Source organism: Urocitellus parryii, chromosome 11 (assembly GCF_045843805.1).
Source record: "Urocitellus parryii isolate mUroPar1 chromosome 11, mUroPar1.hap1, whole genome shotgun sequence".
In the NCBI taxonomy this organism is placed as follows: domain Eukaryota; kingdom Metazoa; phylum Chordata; class Mammalia; order Rodentia; family Sciuridae; genus Urocitellus; species Urocitellus parryii.
The window spans coordinates 114593500-114613930 of record NC_135541.1 but is presented as its reverse complement, the minus strand read 5'-3'; the positions used below and the strand labels follow the sequence as shown (position 1 = coordinate 114613930).

Below are 20431 nucleotides of genomic sequence, written 5' to 3'. Positions count from 1 at the left end.
ATTTATTATATAAGGTAAGCACTACTAGAATTTATAATATACCAAATTTGGTTTCCTGCAGTTATGGTCTTTGGACTTTTTGCCAAACGTGCACTTTAAATTGCAGGCTATATCACATGTGAGACCCTGCACTCAATTCCCAGCACCGTTAAAAATTAAAAATGTAAGCTGTTCCTCCCCAGTTTGCAAATCTCTAATGATCAGAGATGAAGCAGGTTAACTAATCATTTGTATGCATGGAAATTGTGATTCTTTTTTTCATAAATAATAACACAATTTTTTACTAATGAAGAGTGTCTGTAGGAGATATTGTGTTAATCCCAGCTACTTGGGAACCTAGGCAAGAGGATCACAAGTTCCAGGCCAGCCAGGGCAGCTTAGCAATGACCCTGCCTCAGAGTAAAAACAAGTTTAAAAAAGGGCTGGGAGGCGCTTGGGATTGTGGCTCCGTGGTAGAGCGCTCACCTAGCATGTACGAGGCCCTAGGTTTGATCCTCAGCACCACATAAAAATAAATAAATAAATAAATGGTATTAAAAAACAATAATAATAATAATAAAAGAAGGGCTGGGAATGTAGCTTCATGGTAGAGCACTAGCATGTACAAAATCCTGGGTTCAATTGTCAAAACTGCAAAAGAAAGAAAGAAAATTGTGTTTAAAAACAACATTTTTTGTTGAGCAGGCAACTCAGAATTAAGTCTAAGTCTCATCTTAACTCATGACCACTGGAATCTAAGTGTATTTATTTTTATAATAACCTAAATTTGGGGCTTACATGTTTTTGGTTTGTTTTCTCATTCAAATTAGAGACCCCGAAACAGTATTTTAATTCTAGGAATTAAGCTAATTTATACTTTTCATAGCAGGAAGATCAGCAAAATTGTGTTTTTTTCCTTGGTTATGTTATCTTTTTCTCAGAAATGTGTGATCTTTGTGCCCAACAATGCTCCTTAAAAATGAGAGAAAACAAAACCAGAAAAAGAAAAGAAAGAAAAACTACTATACTGCCATGCTAGAATTCTAACAAAACTTCACTCATCCTTCCTTGCTTCCTTTTTTTTAAAAAAAGTATTCTTGTGGAAATGTTGTCTTGAGTTACACAAAGCACAAGTTACTGGAAATGTTTTCTACACAGTTCTGTCTATATCAATTTCAATTTGCTCTTCATACTCTAAGTTTCTTTTTTATTAGCTTTGCTGATAATTGCATTTCAATCACACTTTAAACTAAATTGCATTGAGTTTTTGTTACTCTTAACTATGTCAAATCTACATTTTAAGGAGTTCTAACCTATAGCAAGTTTGAAGGAATTATGAAACAATGAACATAGGAACTAGGAAACAAAACAGGTTAAACTTAGGTTCAGTTTTATGTAATGATGCTCCCTTAAGGGGAAATACTATCATGCTTTTTTCTCTCTGTGATAATTTTTGTTTTTGCTAGAGGGAAGAATAGTTATTTGAAATAGTTGTTAATATCAGTCATACGTCATTTATAATCAGCTTTAGAATACCTACAGCCACACATATATTTTTTCCAAAACATTTCTATTGCCCTCTTTTCCAAAACCAAGCTCTTCTTGACTCATTGTTACTTTTAGTAATTGTGTGGCTAGAGACCAGGAATCTCAGATATACCTGATTCACTTACAGGTCATCAAAAGTTTTCTGTGGTGTATTTATTTTTTCCCATTTTTTCTTTGATGCATTATAATTGTTCGTAATTGTACAACATTGCAATATAATTTGGCCAATATCATTTCCCAGTTTTTCCCCTTTCCCTTCCCTTGTGCCTTTCCTCTACTCTATTATCTCCCTTCAATTTTCTTGAGATCCCCTGCCCCCCGCCACCTTTCTTTTCCTTTTTCCCCTCTAGCTTCCACACATGAAAGAAAACACACAAACTTTGACTTTCTGAGTTTGGTTTATTTCACTTAACATAATGCTTTCAAGTTTCATCTATGTTCCTGAAAATGACATAATTTCACTGTTCTTTATGGCTGAATCAAACTCCATTGTGTGTGTGTGTGTGTGTGTGTGTGTGTGTGTGTATCACATTTTCTTTATCCATTCATCTGTTGATGGATACCTAGATTGATTTCATAATTTGATAATTTTGAATTATGTTGCTATAAATATGGGTATTATAATAGTATGCTGACTTTACTTCTTTAGAATAAATACTGAGGAGTGTCATAGATGGGTCATATGATGGTTCCATACCTACTCTTCTGAGGAGCCTCCATACTGAATAATGGATTTACAATCCCACCAATAGTATAAAAGTGTTCCTTTTCTTCCACATCCTCACCAGCATTGTTTGTATTCTTTCTTAATTAGACCTTTATGTTTATACATAATAGTTGGATTCATCCTGACAAACTTATACATACATCATTGTTTGTATTCTTGATGACTGCCAATCTAACCAGAGTAAGGTGAAATTTCAGTGTAGTTTTGATTTGTATTTCCCTAATTGCTAAAATTGTTGAACATTTTTTCACATATTTGTCGGCCATTTGTATTTTTCTTTGAGAAGTATTTGTTGAGTTAATTTGCCCATTTATTAATTGGGTTATTTGGGGTTTTGTTTGTTTGTTTGTTTTTGGTGTTAAGTTTTTTTTCTTTCTTTTTTATGTTTATAATAGCAGAATGCATTATAATTCTTATTACATATATAGAGCTTAATTTTTTGTATCTCTGGTTGTATACATAATATACTCACACCAATTCGTGTCTTCATACATGTACTTTGGATAATAATGATCATCACATTCAACCATCATTAATTACCCTATGCCCCCTCCCTTCCCCTCCCACCCCTCTGCCCTATCTAGAGTTTGAGTATTCCTCTCATGCTCCTGCTCCCTATCCCACTATGAATCAGCTTCCTTATATCAAAGAAAACATTTGGCATTTGGTTTTTTGGAATTGGCTAACTTCACTTAGCAATATATTTCTTGGTGTTAAGGTGTTTTTTTTTTTTTTTTTTAGTTCTTTATATATTTTGGATATTAATCCTCTGTGAGAAGAGTAGCTAGCAAAGATTTTATCCCATTTTGTAGATTCTCTTCATATTAATCCTTTCCTTTGCTGTGCAGAAGCCTTTTAATTTGATACCATCCCATTTATTAATTCTTGGCATTGTTTCCTGAATTTGAGGGGTCCAATTAAGAAAGATGTTTCCTGTGCCTGTGTGTTGGAGTGTTGACCTCATGTTGTCTTCTAGGAGTTTCGAAGTTTCTGCTCTAGTTCCTAGATTTTTGATCTGTTTTGAGTTGAGTTCCATGCAGGGTGAGAGATAAGCATTTAGTCTCATTCTTCTACATATGAATAACCAGTTTTCCTAGCCCCAGTTGTCAAAAAGGCTATCTTTTCTCCAGTGTATGTTTTTGGCACCTCTGTCAAGGATTAGATGACTGTAGATAAATGGGTTTGTCTTTGTGTCTTCTATTTTGTTCCATTGATCTACATGTCTGTTTTTATGCCTGTTACTGTAACTCTGTGGTATATTTGAAGTTTGGCTGTGTTATAGTTAGAACTATATAATTGTGCTAGACACATATTTATGATTCTTTAAACTCTTCTACTAAGCTATGTGCTTTTTAAGGGTAAGAACTATACATCATCTTTAGCATATACCTGTCACAAATAAATATCTAATGTCCTGGCCACTTCAAATGGGCAAGACTAAGCAGGAAAGGTACTAGGCCCTTTCCCTGCTTTAAGCAGAACTTCTCTTTTACATATTAGTAATTTTGGATAATATTTTAGAGGAAAATTTCTCTTTTAAAATGGGGTTTGAAAATGACTGTTTAGTGGGTACACAATTTAGTATTGTGTAATATTATTTAGTCTAACCCTCATCATTTTACAGGACTGGAAAGTGAGACCCAGAAAGGAGATAAATATATATATATATATATATTGTCCAGATAATACAGCTATTCAGTGGTGGAATTAGAATTAAAACTCCCTTTTCTGACTGCTTAAATGACACTCTTTATAATATACTGAAGCATATGTATTATCAGCACCCATGAGTATTCCCCAAATTCTGCATAACCCCTGGTAATGGTACATACTCAGTAAATGTGTATTGTATTAATTAATGAATGATCTTAATTACCTTTAAGCCAGGTCCAAATAAAAACTCATTTTCATGATCCCAATGAAATGTCAACTTCATAGAAAGCCTAAATTTGGCCTGTTCTAGTGCTGAGCCAGTTGTTATATATAACAAATTATTCTTTGTTAATTTTAGGATCACCTACTGTTACCAGCTACCACCCATAACAAGACCACAAGACCAAAAATGTCAATTGTATTACCAGCAATAAACATAAATGGTAAGTTGAAATTTCAGTTTATAAACAACATGAAATTCCTGTGCTTAACCAGGATTCTCTGGATTAATGGAAAGACATTTGAAGTATTCAGTTGGGCAAGTATAACTCCATGCATTATTTTTTAAACATTTTCCCATGTTTTTCACAAAATGTTATTTTTAAATTCCATTGTTCCTATATTTTTAAAGAAAAAAATAGTTCTCTTTTATTTACAGAATTGGGAAACTTAGCATTTGACTGCTTTCTGTTGGGAACCTTTCTAGTCATACCTGCAGTATAAGAAGTCCTTGTTGCCAGGTGCAGTGGCTCATGTTTGTGATTTATGAGGCGGAGGCATCAGGATGGAAAGCTTAAGGTCAGCAACTTAGTGAGACCCTGTCTCAAAAAGAAAAGGGGTAGGGCTGGAGATGTAGCTCAGAAAAGTCCCTGTTGTGTTCTGACAGTGATTTTGTAATTAAGTTTTTAGAATTCAAAACAGTTTTCTGTTTTACCTAAAAGTTGACATGATTCTAGATCAAATAACAAAAGCCTATTTATGTGTAATCCATAATATTGATGAGTTTGATATTGATAGTGTCACTATGGCATTTTGTTCTATGAGTACTGGGTATGAAACGGAATTCAATAATGCTATGATACTTTGAGGCTATTGAAAAATGTCAAGGTGTAGTTTACTTGCTTATAATCTAGAAGGAAAATAAAACAAGAACAAAAATCTTGTCCTCCAAAGAGAAATTCCTGTAAGTAATATACAAAGTACTAAAGAACTGTGGTGAAGGAGAGATTACTTCCAGCTGGGTTCTTCATGAAGAAGAGAAATAATTTGCTTCCAGCTGTGTGTAATAAATGAGCACAGTATATTATTGACAATTTGCTCTGACACATCATATTAGGCTTATTGAAATAGAAGAGTTGGCCTTTCTCAAATCCATTTGTCCATTTATCTGGCATAATAAAACTACTAGTAAATTTTCTGTCTAGTGATTAGAATCTGATAGTCTATGAGGAAGACAGAACTAACCTGCAGTTGAATCAGCTGACATTTCTGATTAATGATCATGATTAAACCATCATATACCACTATAAAACAAACCACTGGATTTTGATGGGAGATTCTAGGTAAATTTCATAAAATTTTGTCTTTATAGAACAGATTTTTTTTGTATATTTAAGACCCTAAAGGACTATATAATTTCATGAGCTACATACAGACAGCTTAGTAGAAATATTTAGAAGGCAACCTATGGACATAAAATACAATTTTTCTGTTAAAGCATAAAAAAGTTTTGACATTTACATAGTCTTAAAAATATTCAGAAGAAATTTAAGGGGAAAAAACTATGATATTAGGACAAACATCTCTTTTTCAGTAATGTCATACCTCTAAAGTTATTCATGGAATAATCATATTTTTACTTGAAGAAGGACTATATATTCCAAAATTTCTGTATCTATACTCCAAAGATTATACTTAGGAAATCTATTTATTTACATCCCATAGGTATCTGTTTCTGTGCTTGAACTATAAGAGTTAACTTTGTTCAGCTTGTGCTCAGAGAGGCTATTTTCTAAGTTTCATCAAAGCAGAATTCACTTAATTTTATTCCTCTGATATTGAATTCTTATGCAAGAGAATGCCTGGTTTTGTTTTATAATAGCTGTCCATTTATATTAAGCCAAAAACAATAATATGCTGGATTCTTTTTATCTTGGCTAGGAGACTAACTTTTGAAGATGAGTTTTTCATGGATTTGGAAAATAAAGTCATTAGAGGATTATTTCCTTTTTAATCTGTTCCAGATTCTTTGTAAATAAATTTTTAATATTTTTCCTTTTTAAGATATAGTAAACTATTAGGAAAATTGAGATTCAAATTTAAGAAAGATTGATTATGAACACACCAAGTTCAAGTACTATGCTACATCCTCAGCTTCTTCTCAGAACAGTCCCTTCACCTTTTTGTTCTAAGGATACTTCCCAAATTGGAACCTGATTTTCCTTCCCTACCTCATGTACCTCAGAGCCCATGGGGAGAAAGGTGGATCCTTGTTATCCACTATAGCCTCCAAATTATTTTTCTTTCTTTCTCCTTCAGTTCCCCTAACATCTTTCAAGTATATAATATCAGGGTTTTTTTTTATTTCTTTAAGCCTTTTTGTTGGTGTCACCTACCCCACCTTCACTGATGACTCTTCACCACTGCTTTTGACACCTCTTTGTGTAACTTGAACATCACTTAACAGTTTCATCCAGTGCTCTAGCCTTCTTTGATAGTCTTTTATGCTCTGCCACCTCAACCTCCCATCCACATGGTTATAATCTAGACCTTATCATCATTATTATCACAGAAATGTGTGATCTTTGTGTCTAACAAATTCACTTAAAAAACAAAACAAAATTACTCTGATGTTGCAATACTGGAATTCTAACAGTGTTTTACTTATCTTCCTCTCCTCCCTTAAAAACAAGTGTTTTCATGGATATGTGTTAATTATGCAGAATGCTAGCAGTTACTAGAAATGTTTTCTACACAGTTCTCTTCATGTACATCATAATTTCAATTTGTTTTTCACAATCTAGGGTTGTTTTTGTTGTTAGCTCTGCTGATAATTTTATTTCACAGTCACATTGACTTTGAGCTAAGTTTCATTGGGTTTTATGACTCTCAGCTACATCGAATTACACATTTTGAATGGGTTCTTTCATATAGCAGTTTTAATGAATGAATGATGAGACAACATTGGAACAAGAAACAAAGGGTTAAACTTAGATGTGGTTTTGTCCCAGTTTAGCCATGTCCCTTAATGGAAATAATAACATGCTTTTTTTTTTTTCTGTGACAATTCTTGGTTTTGGTAGGAGGAAGAGTAGTTATTGAAAATAATAGTTAATATCAAAGCCATGAGTCATTTATGATCAACTTTAGAATACTTACAGATACACATATATTTTCCAAAACACTTGTATCGGGACCCTTTTCTGAAGCCAAACTCCCTCTGGGATCTTCTCACATATCCTACTCTTTGATGGTTACTTACTCTCTTACTTTAATATCTACATCCCAACTAGTTTCTTTCCTCACAAATCTCTAGTCCTTTGACCCAACCACCTTTTCTGTCTTGCACATCATTAATGTTCATGCATTTCTCATGATTTCCTAGCCTAGATTCCATGGTTTCTTACTATCAGCCCTCTTGCAGACTCCTCTGACTCCCTGCCTCATATCGTTATAGATGCCACTTGCCCGGAGCGCCCCGCTGCAACCCCCCCCCCGCACCCTAGTTAAACCCATCTATTCTTTTTATGCCTGCTCTCAGTCATCTAAAAATAACTGGAAAGTATCATCCAATCAGGACAAGTAGATTCACTTCAAATTCAATACTGCTATTCATTGCTACTAAATTTACTTTTCTCCTCCCTGAAGCAAGATTTTCTCACCTTTTCTTCTCTAACCTCCAACATCCTTTCTTCCTCCTCCCCTCAGCTGATGAACCCACCAAAAGTTGCTTGGAGAAAATGTTATTAAGCAAGAGCTATGTCATTTTTTCACTACTGCCAGCCTACCTGTATCTATACACACAAACTTTGCTTTTGCCTCTAATTTCACTGAAAGAAAAAAAATCTCTCCTTTGGGGTCTAAATCCTGGCTTTTCTGCTTACCAAATATGTATTGTTAGGCAAATAAATTAACTTTTCTGTATTTCAGCATCCATCTATAAAAGGAAATATTAGTAATATCTTCTTTTAGTGTTGGTATGAAAATTAAAATTCTTTAAATAGTACCTATTTTTTGGGTGAGCTGCTGTGGTACCACCATTATCATTGTCATCATCATTGCCTCATGTAAAGTGACTCCTTCCTTTTTGGGCCCTAAATCTTAGCACTTCTCACAGTTTCAAGACTGCCCCTGCATTTATACCCTTTTTCTACTAGAAGATCAATTTCTTTTTCTCTTCTGGATCATTCCCATCAACATATTAAATGTCTTAATATTACCTTTGGAGACTCCTTGACTCCACATCCTATTTCTCCACTACTCTTCATGGGAAAATTTTTGAAAGAGTTACTTGTACTCACTTCCTCCACTTAATTATTTATCTCTAATTCTCACTTCTGTTTACTCTTTATCAAGATTTTTCCCCTTCCAGAGGGGAAATGAAATTGAATTGAAATTGAAATGCTTTATTAAAACAGTCATCAATGACCAGTAAAAGGCACAGCTCCATTCTCATACTCAACCTCTCAACAGTATTTGACAAAGTCGCCTATTGTTTTTTTTAGTCCCCCAAGTTCTTATCTTTAAAAATTTCAAATCTATACAAAAGTTTAAAGATGAGTACAGTGAATATGCTTAGTTTTCACCAGTTGTTCACATTTTTCTTTTTTTCTTTTTTTTATTGGTTGTTCACAACATTACAAAGCTCTTGACATATCATATTTCATACATTAGATTCAAGTGGGTTATGAACTCCCATTTTTACCCCGTATACAGATTGCAGAATCACATCGGTTACACATCCACATTTTTACATAATACCCTATTAGTAACAGTTGTATTCTGCTACCTTTCCTATCCTCCACTATCCTCCCTCCCCTCCCCTCCCATCTTTTCTCTCTACCCCATCTACTGTAATTCATTTCTCTCCTTGTTTATTTTCCCATTCCCCTCACAACCTCTTATATGTAATTTTGTATAACAATGAGGGTCTCCCTCCATTTCCATGCAATTTCCCTTTTCTCTCCCTTTCCCTCCCACCTCATGTCTCTGTTTAATGTTAATCTTTTCTTCCTGCTCTTCCTCCCTGCTCTGTTCTTAGTTGCTCTCATTATATCAAAGAAGACATTTGGTATTTGTTTTTTAGGGATTGGCTAGCTTCACTAAGCATAATCTGCTCTAGTGCCATCCATTTCCCTGCAAATTCCATGATTTTGTCATTTTCTAGTGCTGCGTAATACTCCATGGTGTATAAATGCCACATTTTTTTTATCCATTCATCTACTGAAGGGCATCTGGGTTGGTTCCACAGTCTAGCAATTGTGAACTGTGCTGCTATGAACATCAATGTGGCAGTATCCCAGTAGTACACTCTTTTAAGGTCTTCAGGGAATAGTCCGTGAAGGACAATAGCTGGGTCAAATGGTGGTTCCATTCCCAGCTTTTCCCAGGAATCTCCATACTGCTTTCCAAATTGGCCACACCAGTTTACAGTCCCACCAGCAATGTACAAGAGTACCCTTTTCCCCACATCCTCACCAGCACGTGTTGTTTGACATCATAATGGCTGCCAATCTTACTGGAGTGAGATGGTATCTTAGGGTGGTTTTGATTTGCATTTCTCTGACTGCTAGAGATAGTGAGCATTTTTTCATGTACTTGTTGATTGATTGTATGTCCTCCTCCGAGAAGTGTCTGTTCAGGTCCTTGGCCCATTTGTTGATTGGGTTATTTGTTGTCTTATTGTCTAATTTTTTGAGTTCTTTGTATACTCTGGATATTAGGTAGGGCTCTATCTGAAGTGTGAGGAGTAAAAATTTGTTCCCATGATGTAGGCTCCCTATTTACCTCTCTTATTGTTTCTCTTGCTGAGAAAAAACTTTTCAGTTTAAGTAAGTCCCATTTGTTGATTCTTGTTATTAACTCTTGTGCTATGGGTGTCCTATTAAGGAATTTGGAGCCCGACCCCACAATATGTAGATCAGAGCCAACTTTTTCTTCTATCAGACGCAGAGTCTCTGATTTGATATCTAGCTCCTTGATCCACTTTGAGTTAACTTTTGTGCATGGCGAGAGGAGGGGATTCAGTTTCATTTTGTTGCATATGGATTTCCAGTTTTCCCAACACCATTTGTTGAAGATGCTATCCTTCCTCCATTGCATGCTTTTAGCCCCTTTATCAAATATAAGATAGTTGTAGCTTTGTGGATTAGTCTCTGTGTCCTCTATTCTGTACCATTGGTCCACCTACCTGTTTTGGTACCATGCTGTTTTTGACACTGTTGCTCTGTAATATAGTTTGAAATCTGGTATCACTATACCGCCTGATTCACACTTCCTGCTTAGAATTGCTTTTGCTATTTTGGGTCTTTTATTTTTCCATATGAATTTCATGATTGCTTTATCTATTTCTACAAGAAATGCCGTTGGGATTTTGATTGGCATTGCATTAAACCTATAGAGAGCTTTTGGTAATATCGTCATTTTGATGATGTTAGTTCTGCCTATCCATGAACAGGGTATATTTTTCCATCTTCTAAGATCTTCTTCTACTTCTCTTTTTAGGGTTCTGTAGTTTTCATTGTATAAATCTTTCACCTCTTTTGTTAGGTTGATTCCCAAGTATTTTATTTTTTTTTTTGAGGATATTGTGAATGGAGTGTTTATCCTCATTTCCGTTTCAGAAGTTTTGTCGCTGATATACAGAAATGCCTTTGATTTATGCGTGTTGATTTTATATCCTGCCACTTTGCTGAATTCATTTATTAGTTCTAGTAGTTTTTTTGCAGACCCTTTTGGGTCTTCTAGGTATAGAATCATGTCACCCGCAAATAGTGATAATTTAAGTTCTTCTTTTCCTATTTTTATGCCTTTAATTTCTTTCGTCTGTCTAATTGCTCTGGCCAGTGTTTCAAGAACTATATTGAATAGAAGTGGTGATAGAGGGCATCCCTGTCTTGTTTCAGATTTTAGAGGGAATGCCTTAAATTTTTCTCCATTCAGAATGATGCTAGCCTGAGGCTTAGCATAGATAGCTTTTACAGTGTCGAGGAAAGTTCCTGTTATCCCTAGTTTTTCTAATGTTTTGAACATAAAGGGATGCTGTACTTTGTCGAATGCTTTTTCTGCATCTATCGAGATGATCATATGGTTCTTATCTTTAAGTCTATTGATGTGGTGAATAATGTTTATTAATTTCCGTATATTGAACCATCCTTGCATCCCAGGGATGAATCCTACTTGATCATGGTGCACAATTTTTTTGATGTGTCTTTGTATCCGATTCGCTAGAATTCTATTGAGGATTTTTGCATCTAGGTTCATCAGAGATATTGGTCTGTAGTTTTCTTTCTTTGAAGTGTCTTTGTCTGGTTTCGGAATCAGGGTGATTTTGGCCTCATAGAATGAATTTGGCAGAGCTCCCTCTTTTTCTATTTCCTGAAATAACTTGAAAAGTATTGGTATTAATTCTTCTTTAAAGGTTTTGTGAAACTCCGTTGTATACCCATCCGGTCCTGGGCTTTTCTTGATTGGTAGTCTTTTGATTGCTTCTTCAATTTCATCCATTGATATTGGTCTGTTTAAATTGTGTGTATCCTCCTGACTCAGTCTGGGCAAATCATATGACTTAAGAAATTTATCGATGTCTTCACTATCTTCTATTTTATTTGAATATAGGTTTTCAAAATAATTTCTAATTGTCTTCTGTATTTCTGTAGCATCTGTTGTGATATTGCCTTTTTCATCCCGTATGTTAGTAATTTGAGTTCTCTCTCTTCTTCTCTTCATTAGCATGGCTAAGGGTCTGTCCATCTTATTTATTTTTTCAAAGAACCAACTTTTAGTTTTGTTAATTTTTTCAATAGTTTCTTTTGTTTCAATTTTGTTGATTTCCGCTCTGATTTTAATTATTTCTTGCCTTCTACTACATTTGCTGTTGATTTGCTCTTCCTTTTCTAGGGCTTTGAGATGAAGTGTGAGCTCATTTATTTTTTGGTTTTTCCTTTTTTTGAGGTATGACCTCCAGGCGATGAATTTCCCTCTTAAAACTGCTTTCATTGTGTCCCATAGATTCCTATATGTTGTGTCTGTATTTTCATTTATCTCTTAAGAATTTTTTGATTTCCTCCTTTATGTCTTCTGTAATCCCTTGATCATTCAGTAACATATTGTTCATTTTCCATGTGATGTAGGATTTTTCCTTCCTTCTTTTATCATTGATTTCCAGTATCATTCCATTATGATCAGATAAAATGCATGGTATTATCTCCACCCCTTTATATTTACTGAGGGTTGCCCTATGGCATAATATATGGTCTATTTTTAAGAAGGATCCATGTGCTGCTGCTAAAAAAGTATATCCACTTGATGATGGTTGATATATTCTATATATGTCAGTTAAGTCTAGGTTATTGAATGTGATATTGAGTTCTATAGTTTCTTTATTCAACTTTTGTTTGGAGGATCTGTCCAATGGTGAGAGAGGTGTGTTGAAGTCACCCATAATTATTGTGTTGTGGTCTATTTGATTCTTGAACTTGAGGAGAATTTGTTTTATGAACGTCGCAGCACCATTATTTGGTGCATAAATATTGATAATTGTTATGTCTTGTTGGTGAATGGTTCCTTTTAACAGTATATAATGTCCTTCCTTATCCCTTTTGATTAACTTAGTCTTGAAGTCGATCTTATTTGATATGAGGATGGCCACCCCTGCTTGCTTACGAGGACCGTGTGCATGGTATATTTTTTCCCAACCATTCACCTTCAGCCTGTGTATGTCTTTTCCAATCAGATGTGTCTCCTGAAGGCAACATATTGTTGGATTTGTTTTTTTAATCCATGTTACCAGCCTATGTCGCTTTATTGGAGAGTTTAAGCCATTAACGTTTAGAGTTACTATTGATATATGGTTTGTACCGCCAGCCGTTTGATTATTTATCTTTTTTTTTAATTTAGTTTGTTTCTCCATGATTAGCTTCCCCCCCACCGCCCTCTGTCATTACCGAGGCACTTCCCACTGATGGTTTTGGTTGTTGTTTTTCATTTCTTCCTCGTGTAGTGTTTTGCTCAAGACGCTTTGCAATGCTGGTTTTCTGGCTGCAAATTCTTTTAGCTTTTGTTTATCATGAAAGATTTTTATTTCGTTGTCGTACCTGAAGCTTAATTTTGCTGGATACAGAATTCTTGGTTGGCATCCATTGTCTTTCAGTGTTTGAACTACGTTGTTCCAGGATCTTCTCGCTTTCAGCGACTGTGATGAAAAATCCGTTGTTAATCTTATTGGTTTACCCCTGAATGTAATCTGCCTCCTTTCTCTTGTAGCTTTTAATATTTTCTCTTTGTTCTGTATATTGGCTATCTTCATAACAATGTGTCTTGGCGTTGGTCTACTGTAATTTTGTGTGCTCGGTGTCCTGTATGCATCTACAATTTGTATATCCGTTTCCTTTTTTATTTCTGGAAAGTTTTCTGTAATTATTTCATTCAGCAGGTTACTCATTCCCTTGGTTTGAATCTCTGTACCTTCCTCTAGCCCGATGACTCTTAAGTTTGGTTTTTTTATGTTATCCCATATCTCTTGGATGTTTTTCTCGTGATTTTTTTACCAGCCTTTTGGAGTTGGCTAGACTCTTTTCAAGATGATATATTTTGTCTGCATTATCTGACATTCTGGCTTCTACTTGCTCCACTCTGTTAGTGATACTCTCAATTGAGTTTTTCATTTGGTTTATTGTTTCCTTCATTTCTAGAATTATTGTTTGATTTTTTTATAATCTCTGTCTCCTGATAAAGATGCTTAACTTCTTCTTTTATCTATTTATGTAATTCATTTTCAATGTGTTCATTCACTGTTTGGATTTGCTGTCTCGTATCCTCTTTAAGGTTCCATTCCATCTGTCTAAGGTATTCCTTGAGTTCTTTATATGACCATTTTTCTGATGACTCTAGGTCCTCCTGAATATTTAGGCTGTCCTTCATTGTTTGTATTCCTTTTCTTCCTTGCTTTTTTATGCTGCTCATGTTACTTCGTGTTCTGTTTGACTGCTGAGTTACTGTTTACTCTTATAAATTTATTTGATGTTTGGGAGGAAAGATATTAGAAGGGAAGGGAAGAAGTCACTGTCGCTGCTGGTTTCAGTGAAGTTATCTCCTTTGCCCGTGACGTCAGTTCTCTGCCATGGTGGTATCCCATGCAAATGGTGACCGTTCGTTCCCTCTGCCGGGTGACCAATGCAACAGTTGGGTCCTGACTGTCTCTCCCAAGCCCCGTTTCAATCCTGTGGCCACTGCCTATGAAGGCTCGGTTGGCTTTTACCTCTGTAAGTTCAGAAGGGCGACCAGTTATTTCAGCGGGATTGTTAGTGCTGAGTCACGAGAAGCAGGCGAACCGGAGCTTGAATGCAGTGGATCCGGGCTTGGTGTGTGTTCTGAGAGGCCCAAACTGTTCGCCCCAGATCCACGTCAGCTCAGCATTGCCTAGTGATCCTGAGCAAACAGCATTTAGACAGTTTACGACTCCCTACGCCTGCGCAGCTAAAGAGGTCAGAGACTTGATCTCTCCGTGCCCGCCGCCATGTTGGATCCTGTTCACATTTTTCTACATTTGCTTTATCTCTATCTACACTCACATTTTTTTAAACCTTGAAAGTAGCTGATCTCCTAACTCTTTATCCCTAAATATGTCTCGTACAAAAAGGACATTCTCTTACATAACTACAGTAAAATGATTGTAACATATACACACACACACACCATACACACACACATACACAAACGTACACACTATATATATATATATATATATATATATATATATGCTTTTTTATCATTCACAATCCAAAGATCATACATTACATTCACTTATCTCTTTCATGACATTTACATTTTAAAAAACTGGACTTATTGAGGAATGGTGTATTTATAATAAAACCTACCAATTTTGTGTGTATCATTTAGTGAGTTTTGGCAAATGTAAATCATTGTAAAATCACCACTTCAGTCACAATATAAATATTTTTATTACTTCGAAAAGTCCCCTCATTCCCCTTTCCAGTCAGTTCCCTCTTGTATATATTTTTTTTACATTCCCTTCTTTACTGAAGCACTTCCAGTTTTTTTAGCCTTTCATGATACCATGGTTTGTCTAGTTGCCCTCATATTTCTCCTCAGTCAGCTTAGCCAGTTTCTCCTCCTCAGAGAGAACAGGAATTTTATTTGTTATGTTTGCCCCTTATCACCATATCCTCAGCATCTAGAACAGTGTCTGGCATAGGTCACATTGCAGGATCTCGAGGAGCTGTAATTTGTGTTAACTCCTGTAATATTCACCTGCCAGCTAAGTATTGTCTTCATTTTATAGCAGAGATATTAAGCCTCAAGCCATGTACACAGCCAGTACATAGCAGAACCAGAACTTAAATACATCCTGTAAAATATCGTCTGATTAGATATTATGTTGTGGTTTTAGTATTAAAGATGGATATGCAAGTTTTGAAAATATTTGGAACCCTAAAATTTCAGATAGATATTTATACCACTTTATCCCTTTGACATATTTATTATATGCACTCATTAATAGCAGTATAATACAATATAATACAGTGTTCGGAATTTGACAAACATGTGCTTGTTGAATGAAAGACTAAGTTAAGTACGGTAAATTTTATTTAATCATTACTTTGAGGTCATTTGAAAGATTTAATTTTTTGTGCTTAGTAATATTTGGCAAGCACAGTTGTATCATTTAAAAATGTAAAATAATTAAAATATGTACTATGCCACTTTTATAACACATTAATTGATATTTAAAGTTCACAAGAAAGAATGAATTGAAATTATTAACTTTATTTTTAACAACTGTTCTACAAAGGAAAACATGTTAAAAGCTTGACCCACAGGAAATTTTAATCCTATGGAACCCTTCAAGATTCAGAGATAGATTTCTTTGAATTGTGAGACAAATAAATTTGATAAGCTATATAATTTATTAATTATAATCTGAAGATATAAGTTATATAGGTACCTATATATTGAAAGAGCAGAGACTTGTGAGGCTATTCCTAACAGCAGAATTTTTCATCTGAGCAATATAAGGGTTTAAGAAAGTTGAATAAAATATATTTTATGTCTTTTCTGAATCTAGAAGTTACATATATCTTGGAAATAATAATGAATTATTGGTGATCCCTTTTTCTCTCTTAATAGAACCTGTAGAATTTTAGAGAAGGTGGAAAAAGGCCAAAAGTAGAGACACAAAGTCAAAATTTATAGAGCACCTGGTTTATGTAGTACACTGGATGGCAATATATTTGGGAAGAATAATTTGATTTTCCAATTTCAGCAAAGTAAATTACATTTCCAGGTCAATGTTTGGTCTTAAACTCAGCGTATGATGATTGTGCTTTGTAATTTTGAACTGTGGAAAAAAGTTTAAGAATTCACAAAAGAGAGTAGGAAATGGGCATAAAGTTAATGACATTTAGATATTACCAGTCACATCACTCTGTGATCTCTGTCAGTTTTATTTTTGTAATATTTTTGCTCTTCATTTTTATTAATTATTTAAATCTCTTTCTTTTGCAAGAGAGTTGAAAACAGGTTAATGAAACTGCAAAGAAAGAAAGCCTTTCTTTGGGAAAGTATTCATGCTGAAGATTATTGAAATAAAATGCTATGCATATTTTTAAAAGGATTTTAAAACATGATTGCTTGCTTAGCCAGAGAAATGGATGATGAATTAAAAGCTGTTACTGTTTTTTTAAAAAAGGATCTGGAAGTTCTGCTTCTAGTACTTTAAATCAACATTTCCTGCTTTTAGATTATTTCCATTTTGCTGTGGCAAAACTGCTCCTTTTCCATCTTTCACTCTTGATAAATAACCACATTTTTTATTGGTGCATTATAGTTGTACATAATGATGGGATTTGTTGTTACATATTTGTGTGCACATACAATATAACAATATAATTTGGCAAGTATCATTTCCCAGAACTTTTCCCCCTTGATTTTAATTTTTTAATGGTAGCTACTTTGTGTACATTTTCATCAGGGAATGAATCTGATATCAGCAGATATATTTCATCATTTGACTATGTGTGTTTTTTATTTGCTTTTACTCTTCTCCTTCCCTCTGTATGCCATGTAACAGTTAGTGTGGTATGTGAATAATAAAAATGAACAATCCTGTTACCCTTGTTCTAACATGTTATTATTAACAGTCCTAGCAGATGAACAAATGAGTACCAGACTAAACTGTAATTATACTTAATCTCAAAGTAGTTTCCATATAAGGAAGATCTAGGGGAATCTACTAGCAATGGTATGCAAATGCCAGTGCCAGTGCCAGCACATGAAACACATTTTAAGTTGGAAAGCCCAGAATAGCGAGGCAGGAAAGAAACCAACTGAATAAATGTGTTGGTTTTAATAAGAAGAAAATGTTGATACAACTGCTTTTTATGATTACAGTTTTGTAGAAGTGGCTATCCCAAAGCAAATGTATTTGGGAATTGTCCTATTTGTTCTGCCCAATAGGCTAGTTGCCTAGCAGACTGAGATATGTATCTTTTTACTCATATAAGTTTATTTCTATTTAGAGACCTGCAGTTTTTCTTTTTAGCCTTTCATTTTTCATTCCATTTCATAGTTACATCCAAAAAGGCTGAGTGAATTGAGTCTTCTCTAAATAGTTTTTGGTTGCAAGTATGGATTCAGTTCCCTTTTTGTGCACCCACTATGTAAGTTAAGTATATTGCTGGGTTCCTTAACATATATAATTTGCATTTGGTCCTTACAAAAGCCTCTATGGGATATGCATTATCTCATTTTCCTGTTGAGGTGACTGAGAAATTCAGAGAACCATAATTGAACTTTCTGTATGGTCTTTGCACACAGTTTTCTGTAGACCAAGTGCTAACTTTTAATAGTGTCTTCAGCCTTTCCCTTAAGTACCATGTATGACTACCTGAAGACTAAATAGTTTACATTACTAGTACACTAGTTTTGCTACTATAATTTCAGAGGCAAAGCTCCTGTGTTTATGTTCTAGGCATCTGCCATATTTACTATTAAGCACAAGTTTGGCATGATGGCCAACAAAGAAATGAACTATAAGATTTGCTCACAAGCAAGTTTCTCTGGAGTTTCCTTGATAAGTCAGAAAGACCTTATTTTTCACCACTGTATTAAAATATGAAGAAACAGATAGGAGACTGTAAATTACAATTTTCTTGGCTTTTTAAGGTTACCTAAGATACTTTTTAAAAATAAATTAATTCCATACAAATTTAGCAGACATCAGTTTCAAAGTTTTCTTACTTTTCCAAGGCATTTAAACATACAAAAGCCTTTATATATATTAGTTGTTGATGGACCTTTATTTTATTCATTCATTTATATGTGGTGCTGAGAGTTGAACCCAGTGCCTCACTCATGCCAAGCAAGCGCTCCACCACGCAGCCAAAACCCCAGGCCTACAAAAGCCTTTTAAAAAAAATATTTTTTATTAAGTAAATATACTTTCATAAACTAGCCCATCCCAGACCAATAAACCAGTTTTTTAAATTTATATATGACAGCAAATGCATTACAATTCTTATTACACATATAGGGCACAATTCTCATATCTCTGGTTGTATACAAAATATATTCACACCGGGGCTGGGAATATGGCTCAAGCGGTAGTGCGCTCGCCTGGCATGCGTGCCGCCCGGGTTCAATCCTCAGCACCACATACAAACAAAGATGTTGTGTCCGCCGAAAACTAAAAAATAAACATTAAATATATATATATATATATATTCACACCAATCCGTGTCTTCATACATGTACTTTGGTTAATAATTATCATCACATTCCACCATCGTTTCTAACCCCATGCTCACTCCCTTCCCCTCCAACCCTTTGTCCTATCTAGAGTTTGTCTATTCCTCCCGTACTCCCTCTCCCTGTATCACTGTGGATCAGCCTCCTTATATCAAAGAAAGCATTCAGCATTTGGTTTCTTGGGATTGGCTAACTTCACTTAGCACATTATCTTCTCTAACTCCATCCATTTACCTGCAAACGCCATGATTTTCCAATAAACCAGTTTTATATTTAAAATAAAATATACCATTTAATTGTAAAAAAATAAAGTCTGTCTTCTCATTCATGAATTTACTGTTTATATTTCTATGGATGATATTGTGTATTTTCCAAAGAAACCTGGCTTGCACTGAAACAGAGATTGCTAATATAATTGATTCATTTAAAGAATTTGGGCTACAAACATGAAAAATCTCTTGCCTCCCATTGTGAGGGTGCTTAATATTGATGTTTTCACATTCTTGCAGATGTACTATCCTTTTGGTGTCATGTTTTCCCTTTTATTCCAGGAAGTCTTGTTTTTTTATACCGTAAAGTGATTAGTGCTTTTATAAACAACCAAACCACACATACATTAAGCAATAATTACGTGTTTTATGACCTGAGAGATACATAGTTGAAAACTATATGTACTATCTCTGCCCCAGATAAACTCATAGTAAAGCATCTTTATCTCTATTTAATAATTTGAATCAATCAGTTTTCTTAGTTTCGAGTGACAGAAACTAACTCTGGATAACTTAAGTTGAATCTTTAAAGGGTCAAAGGATCTGACTTGGAGGTCCCTTAAACAAAAACAAAGCCCCAAATTACACTACAGAACTAACTGATCATACACCATGGCTGAAACCACCAATATCACTGATTCTGAACTTAACTTCCAGAACTAAAGCCACAGCTGGCTTTTGCAACTAGATTCCCATAGCAACTCTGCCATTTTACATCCCCACAGTTGTGCTTGAGGGTTCTGCTTTCTTTACATCCTTGACAGCGCTTGTCATTATCTGCCATTTTAGATATAATCAAACTAATGGGTGTGAAGTAGTAGTTCATTGCCAGTTTTGATTTGCATTTTACCAGTGGCTAGAAATGTTGAGCATCTTTTCGTGTGTTTATTGGTCATTTGTATATCTTCTTTGAAGAACTATCTATTCAGATTGTTGGTCCATTTTAAAATTTTTATTTATTTTGCAGTACTAGGAAATGAGCCCAGGATCTTGCACATGCTAGGCTGCCCATGAAAAGTATCAGAGCTACTTTTCATCCCAGAAGAGTCTTGATAGCTTTATGGCCTGAGCTAGTACATCTGATTGGAAAAGCCTAAGTCACATGCTTGCAGCCTTGTTACAAGAAAGTCTGGAAAATAAAGTATCAGGTATTTTACACTTGCATAGTGGAAGGTGGAAGCCTCCCTTGGGAGGAGGGTCTCTAAATCTAGGAAGGAAATCTGGTGCTAAGTGGTCCAAAACTTCTATCTGCGGTATTTTGAATAATCAG

The 20431-nt window shown here is 34.9% G+C and overlaps 1 protein-coding gene across 3 annotated transcripts in view; it reads left to right on the top strand.

Annotated features, from left to right (window-relative positions):
* Atf6 (activating transcription factor 6) overlaps nucleotides 1-20431 on the top strand; it is a 208009-nt gene that overhangs the window by 150900 nt on the left and 36678 nt on the right. For all 3 annotated transcript variants that reach the window (XM_077791002.1, XM_077791001.1, XM_077791003.1), the window contains one exon: nucleotides 4266-4350. In XM_077791002.1, the coding sequence (XP_077647128.1) occupies nucleotides 4266-4350 (85 nt within the window). The remainder of the gene's footprint in view (nucleotides 1-4265; nucleotides 4351-20431) is intronic.